This window comes from Nannospalax galili, unplaced genomic scaffold (genome assembly GCF_000622305.1).
Source record: "Nannospalax galili isolate Female #2095 unplaced genomic scaffold, S.galili_v1.0 scaffold751, whole genome shotgun sequence".
NCBI lineage: Eukaryota > Metazoa > Chordata > Mammalia > Rodentia > Spalacidae > Nannospalax > Nannospalax galili.
In genome coordinates this window covers 5,943,091-5,960,455 of record NW_008331125.1, presented here as the reverse complement: position 1 = coordinate 5,960,455, position 17,365 = coordinate 5,943,091, and the positions used below count along the sequence as shown (strand labels likewise).

The following is a 17,365-nucleotide window of genomic DNA, read 5'->3' as shown; positions in this document are numbered from 1 at the left end:
CAAATTGTTCAATACCACCTTTAGATTCCCCCCAAGTTTTCATTAAGTGTAAACAGGCTTTAGATATTTCCTTGAGATATAGCAAGGGCTCTTAAGGTCATGAAAATAGTTAAATATATTATATCACATAATTACCACTATAATAAGTACTACTAAAATTTTCATTCCATTCTGTGAAATCAATGCAAAGCTAACTCTTGCCTTATATATTTGTTTTTTATTATTGCACTGCCAAATTTGCATTAATATGTGGCTCTCAAACTACTTGATGGGTCAGTATCATCAAAAACCAATTATATATTTTTAAAATATTTTATTTATTATTTCTATTTTATGTGTGTGTGTACTGCCTGCATATATATATAAGTGTACCCATGTCATATAATGCCCATGGAGGTCAGACACAGTTGTTGGATCCCTGGGAACTAGAGCTATGGATGGTTGTTAGCTACTATATGGGTGCTGGGAACCAAATCCTGGTCCTCTACAAGAGCAGCCAGTGCTCCTAACCATTGAGCCATCTCTCCATTCCCCAATTTTGTAATGTTCTAATGGTATTGGTCTTCAAGTAAAATATTGCTTATCTGTTAGCGTCAATTTCCATGAAGACTTTAGTGTTTTGTTCATGTACATACACCAAAAAATATTGCACTCAAAATCTTTATGTATTATAGGAGAGATAATAATTCCCCAACTTTAATTTAAGGGTGTATATGTTGTTGTTCCAGCTAGAGAAACAAGGAGGAATGTGTTAGTCAGTTTCTGTTGCTGTGATGGAACACCCGAGGAAACAAATTTAAGAGGAAGGCTTTATTTGATCTCATGGTTTCAATAGTTCTGGTTCATGATTTCTTGTTTCTGTTGTTTCTAGGCCTCTGGTCAGGTAGATAATTGTGGTGGAAAATGCTTGGCAAAGCAGAGCTACCTACTTCAGGGCAGCTGAAGAGCAAACATTGGCAGGAAGGAGCCAATGACAATGTATACTTTTTCAGAGGCATGCATGCAGTGACCTACTTCCTACAATCAGGCCCCACCTTCTAGTTTCTACCATAGCTGAGCAGTACCTTCAGATCATGAATCCATCAATGGCACAATCACTTTATTAGATAAAAATCCTCATATCCAACTCTTCTCCAAACTTTCACCTCTCAATATTCTTTTTGTGAGCAAGTCTTCAACATATGAGTTTTTGAGGGATAGTTCATCTCCAAACCACAAGGAAGAATATTCAATTATTAAGGCATGGTGAGTCTTCACAAAGAAAGTTTGGCATTTAAGCTGATGCCAGGACTATAAGAACATGTTGAAATGGGCTGTTCTTATTATTTATCAACTCAGGTGTGACTATGTGTGTGCACTGTGGGTGGAGACAAACACAAGCAAAAACAGAAGAGAAATAATGATGAATTGGATATTCAGGAAATGGAAGTAATTACATAAATCTGTAAAGACAGGCAGGCAAGTATACAGACACCAGGTAAAGAATCACCTCTTTGTGTCTCTTCAAGGCAATGTGGTGACTGTCTTATATCATCAAAAGTTGTCCCTTTGGGTGCATTTTGTTTAAGATTTATAGTTATGGTGTGAAGTGTGCATAGGAGGGGAATCAAGGACATTCAAGAAGGGAAGAAAATAATAGTGTGTTGCCCCTGAAAATATGGGGGAAAGAGGATGTATGGTAAGTCACAGATGAAAGGAATTGGCCCCAACTAGACAGAAGCCAACATTTCCTTTGTGACAAAAGACGAAAAGAAAAGACAGAAGTGAGAGCATAGATTCATTGAATAATTAACTTTTGGCACGCTATCAAACACTTTCATATAGTACATCATCTAATCTTTGCAAACTATTCTCTTCACTTTTTACATTATTTTCTTCACATTTTAATATTTTTAATGTCAGCATGTATTTAAACAGATACTAAAAGAATTATCCTAACTTCTGTGGATAATATGTATAGCCAGCATGACCCATCTGTATATGACAAACACCTATACACTTAATTGTCAGAACACTTATTTATTAGGACAATATTTGTTTAATAATTCATATGTGCCAAACACTAAGTTCTGGAGGTGGAGAAATCAATGAAGTAGAGGAATATCTGCGTTTCAATTTCAGTTGAGGATGGGTAGAGCAAACGCTCAAACTCTTATGTAAATATGTCAGATGGGGCTAAATTCTATGAAGTACACTGAAAACAACTGAGGAATTAGAGTCCAATGTTTGAGCATATCTTTATATAGGACAGCCAGAGGAGGCTTTTATCAACAGTGGGAACCTGCCTTTCACATAAGACTTTGGTCATGATAAATCTTTAGATTTTATATAGAAATACTCATTTCTAAAGCTGCATATTGTATTTTAAACTTATATTGATAATACTTAAAATATCTTTAAAAATTATATTCTAAAACCTCACTGAGGAAAAATTGCTTCCTATGTAAGAGGAAAAGAAATCATGTTTGAGAGATACACATTTACTGTTAGTGGCAGAAATATTCTGTTTTATGTTGCAAAGATTATGCTTTGTAGAGCAAGCTCTGTAAAGCAGCAAGATATGTGTCTGAAGCTGTGTATTTTTCATTGAAATGACTACAGACTAATGGCCAGTTGTGCAGCTGACATACACTTAAGATTGGAAGATGTTATCATGTCCCTCAGAAGATGCTGTCGAATGTTTACTGTGATTTATGAGACTTGAGGGATAATTACTCAGGTGCTAAATGTCCATCTGTCAAATGTTCTTCAAAGCTGACTTTGAAGATGGGATGTTTAACTTCTAGTGCTTGATGATAAAATTTTAAAAGAATCAGTATGCCTTGAAATGTCATCTCAACCTCAATGATGCATAAGAGAGGGTGCTGCAATGAAATTAAGCCCAATCACCAAAATTTAAAAAAATCTAGATTCTTAGTTATTTTAGCCTAATGTGAAGACTTAATCTTAACACTTTGACATGCTGAAAAGTAATAGGGTAAGAATCAGTATGGTAGTATGCTTGAATAGTTAATTCATCAATGGAAATATAAATGTTAAACAATGCTTAGTATTTTAAAAAAGTTTCTATTAAAATAGCCACATGTAATTAATTAATTAATCAAAATTGAGAAATTGTAACCGTAATGACAGTTTGCATTGAAAGAAATTGCACTTCAGAAGGGCAGTTACTGATCTAATGAGAAATATGTATATAATGTCATAGCCTGAACTTAAACCTTGGCTAGGCTGCACTCACAGCATGTGCTCTGGTCTGGATGACAAAGAGGAAAAATTAAACATAGACCTTTTGAAAACAAAATATCAATGGATGGGATTATTTAGTACTGTCACTGTAAGGATGGTGCAATATTTCAGCTAATGTTATAACAGCTCTCTATTCTATATGAAAATACTCATTCACTGATATTTGCAGAGTACTATGTGATATCCGTATAGGGGAAGATTTATTTTTTAAATGATGCAAAAGCATAAACACTACAAGACTAATAAATTAAACTATATTAACTTTTAGAATTTACATGATCATGAAAGTGAGAAACCTGGAGAAAATATTGAAATACATGTAGTTTTCAAAGGACTGTTTCAAAATGAATATTCATATACATCCCTAAAAATTGAAAACTAATTAAATATATGCAAAAGCATTCTGAAGAAGACAAAAGCAGGATGGTGATTGGAGATAGAAACCTAATCTGTATCATCAGTAATCACACACATAGTAAGGGCCATAGCAACTGGGGATGGTATGTCCATACATCAGCAAAAATGCTTGATGATACCATGTACTGGAAAAGACAGAGATCAATGGGAACATGTGTAGTAGTAAAGAATTTCCTACTTCTCTCCAAACATAAGTGTTGGATCTGCAATGCTACTGTACTCCAAGATACATGACATAGAGCATGTCTTACATACACACGCATCTAGGAAGACATATACCAGGATGTTTATAGTGGTAATATAAAAAAATGGAAAAACTAAATGTTTAGCAAAATTATTACACAAATTTTATTTCATGAATGATTATACAAAGAGGCTTGAATGAATCTGAAATATGTCTTGTCCAGTGAACAAGGCAAGTGACAGAAGTTGAAATAATATTCTTTTTGTTTGTTTGTTTGTTTGTCTTGGTCTATTTTGAGACAGAGTATTCCTGTAGCCCAGTTGGTCTGGAACTCGCTATGTAGACCAGGCTGGCCTCGAACACACAGAGATCTGCCAGCCTCTGCCTCCTGAGTGCTGGGACTAAAGGCATGTGCCATCACGCCTAGCTTAATACCATTTTTATGGAACTCTAAAACAAGAAACAAGAAAGAAAACAAATGAAAGAAAACCAAATACTGTATTTTGGTGCAGTGTTTCTTAAACTAATGTACGTGTAAATTAACACAGCTGCTTGCCAGCTCGTGGACGGTGCTTCAGTGTTTCTGAAGCAAAGGCTGAAGTTCCATTTTAAAAAGAAGTTCCCAGGTGGAGTAGATGTTGTAGGTCTGTGGACCACACTCAAGTAGCAGTATTTTAGAAGAAATATGTATGTGATTTTTAAAATGTATTTAATAATTGAAAAGTTGTATAGTTCACCAAGTTTCAAATGATTGATTAGCGAATAGGGAAGGAAAAGTTGGTGAATGGAAGGAGAAACGAGCCTGTAAGACAATAAAATACATTGACAGAGTGAATCTCATAAGTGATATGCTCCACAGCTACATATGTGTTAGAGATGGTTCTGCATATACTAGATATGATGAAATAAAAACAGCAAGTGCAACAGAAACCCAAAAGAACAGAAAACCCTCATCATTATCAGCAGAACAGATCAAAGTGAGGGTGACAGGAGAAGCAGCATACATGGTGAGGCTGAAAACTCCACCTTCAGAAGGGAAAGCCTTGGGACATTTGTAGATATTCCGTATTTGTCACTTAGCCAAATTAAACTGCTGGGTAAACTTTTAAGACTGTGGTAGTATAAAAAAGTGTGGTGAATCCAAATAGAACTCCAAGCTAAAAATAATTATGTTCTTTAAAATAGAATCTGTCCCATTTCAAAGCTTAGTTTTTAAATGAACACAGTTAAAATAAAAATTCTTCATGAAAAATGTGTAGCTTTCAAATACAACATGAACTGCTCCATTCTTCAGCTGTGATTCTCCCAATCCTGAAATACATATATTCCTAAGCATCTACTCCCTATGTCCTCTGAATATACTGAAGTGTCTTTCTTAGAACCAGAATTTGGTTTCATTTCTTGAAAGTCTGCTATTACAATATGCTATTCTTATTCAACATTCTAGGTATTAGCAAACATCACAGTATGGATGAGTAACAACTAACAAGAACTCATGTTAGTTGACTACTGATTAGGAATAAAGTTGGCAGAGAAGCTAGGAGAATTAAAGATGAAGATAGAGGCAGCCACTTAATATCTACCGACCCTAGAAGGTAAAGAACACGAGACAGAGTTGGTTCCTCAATTATTCATTGAGTCTTCAATGAGACAGTCTTTATTTTAAGAGTTTTTCAAGGATTAATTTTAAAAGCATATGGGTACAGAGAAGATGACATCAAATTTAAGGGCACACAGTGGGAATGGGCAAAATCAGGGTTGTAATTTAGATCACCAGTTCCAGAACTCATAACCCAGGTTAGTGTACCCCACTTACGCCTCTGCAGTTCCAGAACCTGGTCCTCTACTGTCACTCCTTGAATCCCTGAACAATGAAACATTCAACTTAAAGGACAGAGACACATACCTGAGAAAAGTAAATTGAATCCCTGAAACGCATGTGATTTTTTTTTTTTTTTGGTAAATCTTTAATTTTTGTTTTTTATTTTCAGAAGTCTTAAGTCTCACATCTCTAAAACAGATTCATGAAAAACTATGCGTATGATTTTGTAAGGATTAAACAGAGCAATCCATTTTATATATTCAATGATAACCCCATTTGGTATTATTGTTATTGCTAATTGTCTTTATCAGAATAAACTTGGGCTTGCCTATATTTCAGATTTGGTGTAACATACTTGAAATATAGGGTACATATATATCATATGAAATATATATGGCTAGTATATATGGACTAAGTGGAACATTTTCTTTTTGTTCCTTTCTTCCTGCCTAAATCAGATGGCAATTAAGTATAGAACATTGACAGGTACTCCAGGTGCTCTAAGTCAAAACATGAAATAGGAGAAAGGGAGATTCTTTTCCACTTTGCAGGAACAACAACAAAATCAGGTCTTGGGTTAGCTATCTAAGTTTAAATTCATTAGCCTCCAACAAGTCTGTGATTATTTAAAGATAATTGTCTAAGCCTACTAAATTTAATTCCTGATGCACCTATATATGTTCTTAATTGAAAGATGAAAAAGCACAAATCATCATATCAAACTTTTTTCTTGAGGTGATAACTGTTACTTTTCATGGTATCACAATTCTTCCTTAAGATTTGAAGTAACCAGTATTTCAAAGAGGCTCCTGGTTTTCAGTCCTTAAGGAATTCATGTTTATTCCAGAAAGATAGAGAGCTGTCAGTACCTGGAGTGTACCCACAAACTAACTTAGAAGGTTATATTTATAAATGCAGATGTTTTAATGAAGTCAGGCTTTAACAAAAAAATAGAAAAGGCATTGTTTTTTTCTTTGTAATTCTTAAATCTTTATATGATTTATGAGTAGAATACAGAAAAATAATAACTTTAATAAAGATAAAAGTACCGGGCTGGAGAGATAGCTCACTAGTAGGAACATTTGATTTTTCAGAGGACCTGGGATTGTTTCTCAGGGGCTCCGACACCCTCTTCTGGCCTCTGTGGGCATTGCACGCACATGGTACACATGCAGGCAAAACACTCATACACATAAAATAAAGATTAAAAAATAAAATATTTTTTAAAGTACATACAATTTACACTTCAGATAGATTCTAATGTGCTTACTCCATCTTCTTACAGATGATACAGTGATACAAGATTTTATTTATTTTAAAAAGTTAGATTATATTCATTTATATATGTGTGTAAGCACACATGTGGAAGTCAGAGGATGTTGAGAGACCTGGTTCTCTCCTTTTGCCATGTGGATCCTAGGAATTGTATTCTGGTCACCATGCTTGGTAGTGAGAGCCATCTCATCAGCCCACAATTTTATTTATTTTAATCAATGCAGATTTGACATGGTATTTGGAAAAAGATATAAGGATATAAGGAACTATTCTTCTTAGCATGGCACTGCCATTTTAAATGCATGTCAGATTCTTGGTCTAATTTTGCTAAGGCTGAGTAGTTTTTCCTTCGGTTCAGTTCATAAAAACAGTATATTTTCTTCATGCATAAATAATAGAAATCTCATCATTTGAACACATTAAATTGTTCAGAATGCTTTGTGGAGTGTACCAAATGTAGATCTAGACTTATTTACAAGTGGCTTCTTGATTCAAAATTGTGGGCTTACTGATAAATTACAAACCACAGGCTAAGTTAGTTTACTCAGTCCCTCCTTAATGTTCAGGTAACCCATACATAATGCATCTATTCAGTTGAGATTTATGAACTGATAGTCTCATTGTAATTACATAGTATTTCTTTTATTTTAAAAAGTATGCCATTTTTCATGGCTAGCAAGAGAATGGGTAGTATGTACAGAAAGCTCTGATGTTTACTAGGTGTTCTACAGTAGGTGGGTTACATTGCTCTCTCTAAGCATCTGGTTTTGTTCCCTAGTGAGTTGATAATAGAAACAGCTGTGCAAAGTTACTGTAAAGATTAAGTAATCAATACTTAGTACAGTAGCTATTACATATGCAAAAATATAATTTTATTATATAAAAGTAATGCATCTGTTTCTATCAGTCATCTATCTATCTATGATTCAGGAATGCAATGAACCAAGAACTACCATGCTAGGTGAAGAACTCCTAAAACTTATTAGCCATTTTTAGGTTGTTATAAGTCTGTACCTTTCAGTCATTAATGAGTATTTTAGTGAGATAAAGTTTCTGTATCCTAAAAGTAAAACTAAGTTAGTTTTCTTGTCTCATTTGTTTCTTTTCTTATTTTTACTCCATGTGTCTTTTCTAGAATATGAAGGAAAAAAAGTGAAAAATTATTAATCTTTTTATATGACTGAATTTGCTGAAGTGAGCATTTCCCTTATGCTATGACAATTATTAGTTATGATTTTTTAACAAGGAAGATATTGTTTTTACTAATGAGGAAAAGGCATCTAAAATAACTACATAAAATGTGTATTCATCTACGCTGTATGGTCCAGAGAATAATCTATGATAGCCATATTTTTGTTTTGGGTGAAGGAGGTTTTGAAGTATACAGCAAGATAAAGTAAAAGAATAAATAGCAAGTAAAAATAATAGATAGATGATAGATAGATGATAGATAGAAAAGATGATAGATTTTTAGATAGATGAGAAATGATAGATTTTTTTTAGATAGATAGATGATAGATAGATAGATAGATAGATAGATAGATAGATAGATAGATGGAGAGATAAATAATAGCAAGACATCATCGAATTGGGTACTAACATCCAGCAGAAATACATTAAGGCTGTTAGCTGGAGTTTCCAATATATATATAGAGAGAGGGAGTCCCAGACAGAGCAGAGTGTCTCCTTGGGGGTTCCAAGAAAAATAGTAAGAAACAACAGAAATGTGGCATTATGGAATAGAGGGCTTATAAACATCCAGTGGAAACTGACTGGAGAAGTCACTTGAAGGCAGTCAGCTGGAGTGCACCATTAAGAGTCCTGGGCAGAGCAGAGTAGCCTCTTGGACAAGACATGCAAATAAAAGAACAAATAACAATGAGATAATACCATCAAATCAGGCATGCTCACATCCTTCAGAAACCAACTGGGGAAACTGAGGCACACAGTTGGAGTTTCCAACTGAGCTTTCTCTCCATGGCCTGGAACTTGCTATATAGCCTAGGTTGGCCTCATTCTCATACACATCTGCTGGCTTCTGCCTCCTGAGTTCTGGGATTAAAGCAGGATGCCAGCACACCTGGTATTGTAGCCATTTCTATAGCATGGAATAAACAACACGTGATAACATCTGCTGGAAACGGTTTACCTTCTACCTGTTCTCAAGAACATAATATTTTTATTCTTGTTTTTTTTTTTTTTTTTTTTTTTAAATTTTCTTCTTTGCTGCCATGGAATTAGTGGAACCAGTCTATCACCAGACAAGGGTCCTTGAAGGACTGTTTGAGACAAATACGCTTGTGTCTGAAATGGTGAGGGGCAACCCCAGTTTTAGAGCCAGTTTCTCAGTGAGCATAAGCAACACACAAAATGCTAATGTAGTGTACTCTATAGTACTTCCAAAGCCTTTTATACATCTGCTGTCAAAAGAATTCACCAATTCACCCCACCCATCCTGGGTTATGTTCCTATCTAATTTTAGTCTGCAACCTTTTTGATAAAAATCTATGTTAGGAAAAGTAGTTAACATCTTAAACTAGAAAAGGCAGCTACTGTCAACCAACCAACTAGTAATTCATAAGATAAACAATGGATTTGTACTGTGGGACAAATCCAGATCCCTATCTGATTTTATAAATCTGTTTATTGGCACACAGGCACACTTGCTCTTTTATTTACTGCCTGTAAAGGTATGCATCTTACAATGGCACAGTTGAGTGGCTGTGACAGATACTGTATAACCCTCAAAATCTAAAATATGAATTAAACATCTCTTTATAGAACCAGTTCACTAATGAATAAAAATACTAGATAGCAAATTCTATTATCAGCAAATTACCATTTATAACATTCTCTACATGGGGAAATTTTCTTTGTGTTTATGCAAAAACCTAGTGTCACCGTAGCAGAAGATGATTGCAACATACTTCATGTCGGCCCCAAAGGCAGGTCATGGGAATGAGAACTTGTCTGAATTCAAGGGTATGGTTCTGATTAACATAGTTCAACTCAAAGAAAGCGCTGCCCTGCTCACTACAAATTCCTTCCCCCAGACTTCACTTATTGCCCTCTATCCCACTGATTCTTCTGCCTCCATTTGACTTTGATTTTCCTTATTTCTTTCAAAAAGCAAAAGCCTCCCCTCTTTTATACCAAATATCCTTTTAAAACATAAAGCACTGTGATCAATCATTGATGCCTAGCTGGAACTGATCTATTTTAACTCCTCAACGTTCTTGAACTACTTTGCCTTTTCCTTCCATCGGTGGATTTAGGACTTTATAATTTTCATATTTTAGGTAATATCTGCATGAAAGAAACATTTCTAGCTCCTACATAAAATATCTTACATTAACTACGAGGAAAATTCATATAACTACTTACATGTTATTAGCTGGAAAGCTGAATTGTTCACATACTTAAAGAAAAATATGGAATATAAGAAACTAAAAGAAAAAAAATTGAAGAGATAGAATCACTTTAACAACATTCCTCTGGGTCACTGATTACTGTTTGAAAAAAACCTTGGTGGCAGCAGACTCAACATTTGTATCTGTCCAAGACTGAAATGCTTCCTGACAATTACTGTAATTTCTACTGAAAACTTAATTGTCCTAGTATTTTTTATCAATACTATTCCTGATGGCTTAATTATGCAAGCTAAATCCTAACAGCAAGAATCTCAAGATATTTCTTCCTTGGAAGTTACTCACTTAGACTAAGGTTTAATATGTTATATTTTACCTATGATAGCACTATATTTACCAAACTAAAAATCAGGATTTTTAGTCAGAACCCTTAGAAATAGGAGAGATTATTTTAAATTGGAATTATTTCTTCCCCAGATATAGGATGAAGAACAATGGTAAGCATAGAGTCGATGCATTCCCTAGAGTTAGTCCTTAGCTAAATGAGGAAGCTTTTGATAGTTGAGAAACAGTCATCCCATTTGAAAAGCTAATAATAAAAGCAACCCTTCAACCTTGAAAGCAGATTTATTAAAACTATGATGTATAAGGCAAAGTCTTACAATATGATTGAATATAATACAAAGTGGTCATTCTTAACTGGACTTCCTTTCTACTTACATGTGTATTATCCCATGCTGCATATTTTTATTTCACTTACGTACATAGTCTATATGTGCACTGGCCTTTTAAGCTAGTGAGCTAATTGACTAAAAAATCAATTATGTAAACAAAACCATCAACTATGTCAAATTAGATACATTAATATCATGTTATACTATTTCCTCTCTTCTAGTCCATGCGCCCAAACATTCTAGACCTTATCGTTCTTTCTCAACAGCCATGGCTTCCTTACTTTTCACTTGTGCTTCTAAAATCACAAAACAAATCTTTGCCACTTCACTCCTGGATTATTGTGACAGTCTTCTAATTCAGCATTATTCAAATCGTGGTCTGAAGACCACTTACAACAGGGCTACATTGATCCTTGTTAAGATGGAGATTATGGGCCCTCTTCAGACTCACTGAGCCAGAATCTCTAGAGTACGGATGAGGAATCTGCAATTTTCACAAGCTCCTTAGGTGGATTCTCAAGCACATTAAAGTTAAGCACCACTGTTCTACTTTATTTCGTTCTCATCTCTATTTTCAAGAAATTATGCGCATTTCTATCTGCTTAGTCATCCTAACATGCTGTCCTTGTCCTACCTCTCTCCTTTAGAAAACCTTCAATGGTTTGCCATTATTCACAGAATAAAATCTCGATGTCTTAGCAATCAAGGCCCCACACAATATGGTCAGCAACTACTTTTGTGATTTCCCACTGTTTCAGAAAGAAGACAAATGAACTCTGAGTTTTAGGCACTTAACTCCCCTTTGAATGCCACTCACCACCTCACTCCCCAACTGGGATTGCTTCCTTCTTTCTTAACTCCACTTCATTCACCACCAAACAAAAAGAAATGGCAGGTTTTATATGATGCCGTCCTCAGTCTTCCCTTTTTTCAAACTCATATAATTTATTGTTCTTACTCCCCACACCATATGTATCATAGACTGCCCGTGCTGTCCCTTGAATTCTCATTTAATTCTTAGTATAAGCATACATGACTCATTTCTGCATTCTGATTGTGATGTTCCTAAGGGTAAGAACATTTTGGCTTTTAACTAGCTATGTTTCTAGTATACCTATAGACAATGAATAGAGCATTGGGTGTTTTCTACTGTTTTAAATCATTTTTGGATGATATAGTTGATTGATTTTAATTGTACATGATCTGCTTTAAAAAAAACATGGCTTTATATTACAAGCTTGTTCCTTTCTCATTTTCAGATGCCAGGGAGCAGTAATTGCACTAATCACTAATAAATTGATCCCTAATCAGAGAAATTGCAATCAATAGATGCATTAGCATCATGTAAAGAGCTTGTAGATGATTTAACTAGAAAGAATGCTTGAAGTTCTAAGCATCAGTCTTCACATTTGATTTCTGGTCACACAATCACAAAGTGTCTCATTTCTGTACTTTAACCCCTTAAAGTTTTGCCAGAGCTTTACACTAGATCCTTACTGAAACACTTTCACCCCATGTTACTGCCGCAAATATTTGCTTGCCTTCAAAGGACTCCATGCCCACAGCTCAAGTCAGAATTCACAATGCTGTAGAGTCCCAGGGCAAGTCTGGGGTCTATACCACATTCTGTTGAAGACTATAGAGTGAACTAACCTGAAGGATTAACATAGGAGCTTTGGTTCACTTAGACTTTGGCTTATCTACCTACCATAGTTTAGTGTCTGCTGTCTTACATACCTTAAAGAAATTGGAGCTCCTTGAATGAGAGAATTTTGGACAATAACTGACACATTTAGTATCTGAATTATCTTTTGATTAGGCCTAATTTAGGATATACTGCATGTTGTAGATGCTTAAAACAGCATAAGATGATGATGCGTATTGTTCTTAGTTTCTATGATCAAAACATAAGCCAATTTCTCTAATTGAACTGATCTCGTATACACTTATAATTCTTTTAAAGCTTTATAAAACTTGGTTTTGTAATTCTAAATTTCATAGAACATTCAGAACATTCTTCCAAACAATAAACTACACAGAAATGATGTTTTGGAGTAATAAAAATTTGTGTTCAAATCTCAATTCTGCCATTGCCAGACTGAATCTGTGTATGTTATATTAAATATTTTTATTTTTACATTTATTAATTGTGTATGTGTGGCCCTTGGGAGTGAGTAGGGTGTGATGTGCGCATGTGCCACAGCATTTGTAGAAATCAGAGGACAACCTGCAGGAGTTGATTGTTTTCCTTCTACCTTGTTGGCTCCCGGACTTAAACAATCATCAGGCTTGGCCACAAGCACATTTACCTGCTGAGCCATCTTGCTGGCCTATAATTGTGCTGTATTCATTAATTGTTTCAACCTAAATTTTTTTAAGAGTTAAAGGTATTAGATTTTTTTGTGATTTCATACAGGACATCTTAATCATCTTTATACCCCCTTCCCCATTGGCACCCTCCCACCCCATCCCCCACTTGAATTCGTATATTCTGTCATTTGTGTTAAGGCCCATGATGTCAAGTTAGTGTACACAGACATCCCTCAGTGCAAGTTCATCCACTGAGGTCTAGTCAGTCCTTCTCTTTAAGAAAATCAGCTCTTCCTCACCTATCAAGCTTAATTTTTATAATATGAACAAAGAAAATATAAAGAAATAGTAAATCTTATATCACAGAATTTTGGTAAGATGTAACATATGAATAAATAGAACAGAATCTTCCAAATGCTCTCTTTTACCTGCTCCTTCTATACCCATTATAAAGCATACTTCACCTGCTCTGGTAGTGTACACTTGTAATTCTAGATATTTGTAAGACTCATATCAGAAGATTGTAAGTTCAAGACCAGCCTGGGCTGCATAATGAGTTCAAAGTCAACCTAGGCAACGTTAAAATGTAAAAAAATAGGGTTGGGCATGCAACTCAGTGTTAGATGCCTGCATAGTATATGTAAAGCCTTAAGTTCAATTCACAGGCTCAAAGGGACAGGATGCAGGTGGAAAGAAACCACACTCAGTGAGAGATGCTGGTGCATAGCAGGAACTCCAGAATCATACACTGAACAAGCATGTGCTGTTTCTTTTTAAGAAAAAAGATGAAACTGATTTTTTATTTTTAAAAATAATTTTTTATTTTCTGAGAATTTTATACGAGTACTATATTTACATCATTTCCATAATATCCTGACCTCTTCTTTCGTAATATATATAATCTTACTGAGTCCATTTAGTGGTGTTAGTACGTACAAGTGTTCAGAGCTGACCACTTAAGATTGAATAACCTATCAGGGAGCTCGTCCCTGGAGAAAACTGATTATTCTACTCTCAACAGCAATTAATCAGCTGTAGCTCTTCATCTAAAGATGCGTCCTTGTGAAAGATCCCCATCCATGCTGGCATGTCAGCTGGCGTTGTCATTGTGTCGGTCTTATTTAGGCAACCATATTGTTTGATTTCATGGGTGGACCTTCCCTGTCATATCTAGCAGATAGTACCTAGCAGCAGGTGTCTTGGTATTCTGGCTCATACAATTTTTCTGACCCTCTTCCAATTTGTTCCCTGGGTCCTGGGCGTAGGGGTTGCATTTTAGATACATTGATTGGTGCTTGAAAAACCATGGTTACTTATTCTTTGTGTGTTTTTAAATTAAGTGCCCCCATGCTGTGCAATGCCTGCAGAGGTCAGAAGAGGGTTTTGGATCCCCTGGAACTGAACTTATGGACTGTTTTTAGCCACAATGTAGGTGCTAGGAATTGAACCCCGGTGCTCTTAACCACTAAGCCATCTATCCTTCCCCTTCTCTCTGTGTTTTGATGAATTGTGTTTCTCTATAATCACCCCCATGTGTTGCAAAAAAGAAACTTCTTTGATTAAGAATATAGGATACACTTAACTCTGAGTTTAAGGATAAGTTTTTAGAATATAGTTAGGAATTTTATTGTTTAGGGATGTCAGTAGTAGGGTTCTCTAGGTCCTATAACCTTTTCAACCATTGGTGTTTGGCTAGGTTTACAGTGCCAGGCATAAATTTCTTCTACTGAGTGGGACTTAAGTCCAATTAGACAGCTGTTGGTTACCCCTTAAGACAAAAATGCTCTTATCACACCATTATGGATATCTTACTGAGCTAGTCATTGCTGTGGTTTCTAAGCTTTACAGCTGGGTAGGACTACTACTGACTATTAATCTCCCTTGACAGCTACATAGTACCTTCTAATATTATGAGAGATAATCCTCAGAAAGGAGACTTCCAAGTTAGGTCTAGGTAGATTACTTCAATTGCTGTGTCTGAAGTGTGTAGTGTCTTCAGAAATTGGGTCTTACCTTGAAGTTCTTGTAGGCAACCAAGGGAAATGGAAATACCCTATATTGGGGAGCCTTTTTGCAGACTCTGACCAACTCATGCAAATTATTTGATGAAAATATTTTCTATAAATTAAAACATCAATAGAAACTGGAAATCAGTGTTTTTCTTCATTTAGATGCAAGAAAACAAAACTACACTCAGTGATGGGATATGTATATTATTGAGAAACTATTAAGCATATCATGACTAATGTGTTTATCCCAGAGAACTCTGCCAATATAAAGAAGGCCTTGGCATATTACCTTGTCCAAAAGATCAGGTCAGTTAATTCTGTGTCTTGCTCTAATGACCCATGTGAGGCTGTTAGTGTTCTACATTGTTAAGCTGCTGATGGTTTTCAATCATTAATGCAAATATTAGAAGTAAAGAAGATTATATCATTCATTTATTGAATAAACAATTATTGAGCACCAACTAACTGCCAGGAAATGCTCCAGTCACTAGGGATGCAACGGTGAACAAAACAGTCATGAATGCTATTTTCTTTAGTTAATGTACCTTAATGAACAACAAACACATAATAAATATAAAAATAGGCACTCCAGCAAGAATAGAGTGAGGCAGGCTATGCAGAGAAGTAAAATAAGAAGTGTGCTTCCAGGTGACTGAGGCTGCTTTAGGTTGAGTCACCAGGGAAGACCTTTGTGAGTAAATGACCTCTACACTCATTCTGGGTGACAGAATAGAGCCAAGAATACAGTAATGTGGACAGCACTATCGAAGTGAGTGCAAAAAGCCTTCAGTAGTGGCTGAGCTAGTTTCATTGAGCAGATAGCGAGCCACTTCAGGCAAGGGGAAATTACGCCAGCAATAATGCAAGTCCCAAGGAATACTTCCATTTTCCATTGTTGCATGAAATGTATTGAATGAAACAATGATCAAGAACAATTTTCTGCTTTAAAAGATCCAGTGTCTATATAGGTCAGGATGATTCTGTTGAATGACATACATCTTTATAATCCCATAGCCTGAAGTTATGATCCACAAGTCTTGAATCTATATTCACTCTCATATACATGACAGTATATGAATAGAAAAGCTGATACCAATATATTTTCAGGTATGTGAGAGAGTCCGACTGGCTTAGACCTCTCTGCGTATTCCAGGCTGGCCTCAATCTCACAGAGGTCCACCTGCCTCTGCCTCTTGAGTGTTGAAATTATAGGTGTGCACCATCACACCTGTCCAGAAAAATATTTTTGTGTTACAAATTGATAAGGCATCCACTGAAGAGAAAAAAGGATCTAGAAATTGAAATATAAAAAGTAAAGTTTATTTTATGAAAATAAGCCAGGTAGTTCCTATGACATTAAAGATACTACACTACCAAAAGAATATTGCAAATATATTTGTGGGGTATTTTTTCTATATTGGATATAACATGTATGTTCCTCTATAAAATTCTGAGTTAGTTAGGTCATTTATACAGATATGATATAAAATAGTTTTTGTATGCATGAACAATGTAATAGTTTCCTTTTTTATTTCTTTGAGACAGGGTCTCCCTGCAGTTCTAGCTGACTTGGAACTTGCTATGTAGACCAGACTGGCCTTGATTTCACAGAGATCCATCTGCCTGTGCCTCCAGAGTGCTGGGATTAAAGGCATGTGCCACCACACTTGGCCTGATTTGATATTAATTTATTTATTCATTTATTTATTGATGTCATTTTGAGAGATGGTCTCCCTGTAGCCTCAGCTAGCCTGGAACTCACTATGTAGACCAGGCTGGCCTCAGTTTCACAGAGATCTGCTGGCCTCTCTCCCAAGTGCTGGGATTAGAGGCATGTGCCACCATGCCTGGCACTAATTTAATATTTTTAAAGGAATATCAAATGCAGTGAAAGAAATATAAAATGTTATTGAAATCAAGAATAATAACACCCTCAAGTATGGGCAGAGTCTAAAGATTTGTTAGCATAAAATATAATTTCTAAGGTATATAATTTGTTCTCTGATGTACACAATACTTAAAATCACATGATAAAAAAATCACTAAATAAATATTTAATT

At 35.4% G+C, this 17,365-nt stretch overlaps 1 protein-coding gene across 6 annotated transcripts in view; it reads right to left on the bottom strand.

Annotated features, from left to right (window-relative positions):
- LOC103724528 (cAMP-specific 3',5'-cyclic phosphodiesterase 4D-like) overlaps positions 1–17,365 on the bottom strand; it is a 754,636-nt gene that overhangs the window by 40,769 nt on the left and 696,502 nt on the right. Inside the window, exon 5 of one of the 6 annotated variants that reach the window (XM_029557988.1) lies at positions 8,526–8,786. The exons of the other annotated variants lie outside the window; for them this stretch is intronic. Within the exon in view, the coding sequence (XP_029413848.1) occupies positions 8,726–8,786 (61 nt within the window). The 3' untranslated portion in view covers positions 8,526–8,725. Of the gene's footprint in view, positions 1–8,525; positions 8,787–17,365 lie in introns of those variants that run through there. 6 annotated transcript variants of the gene reach the window in all.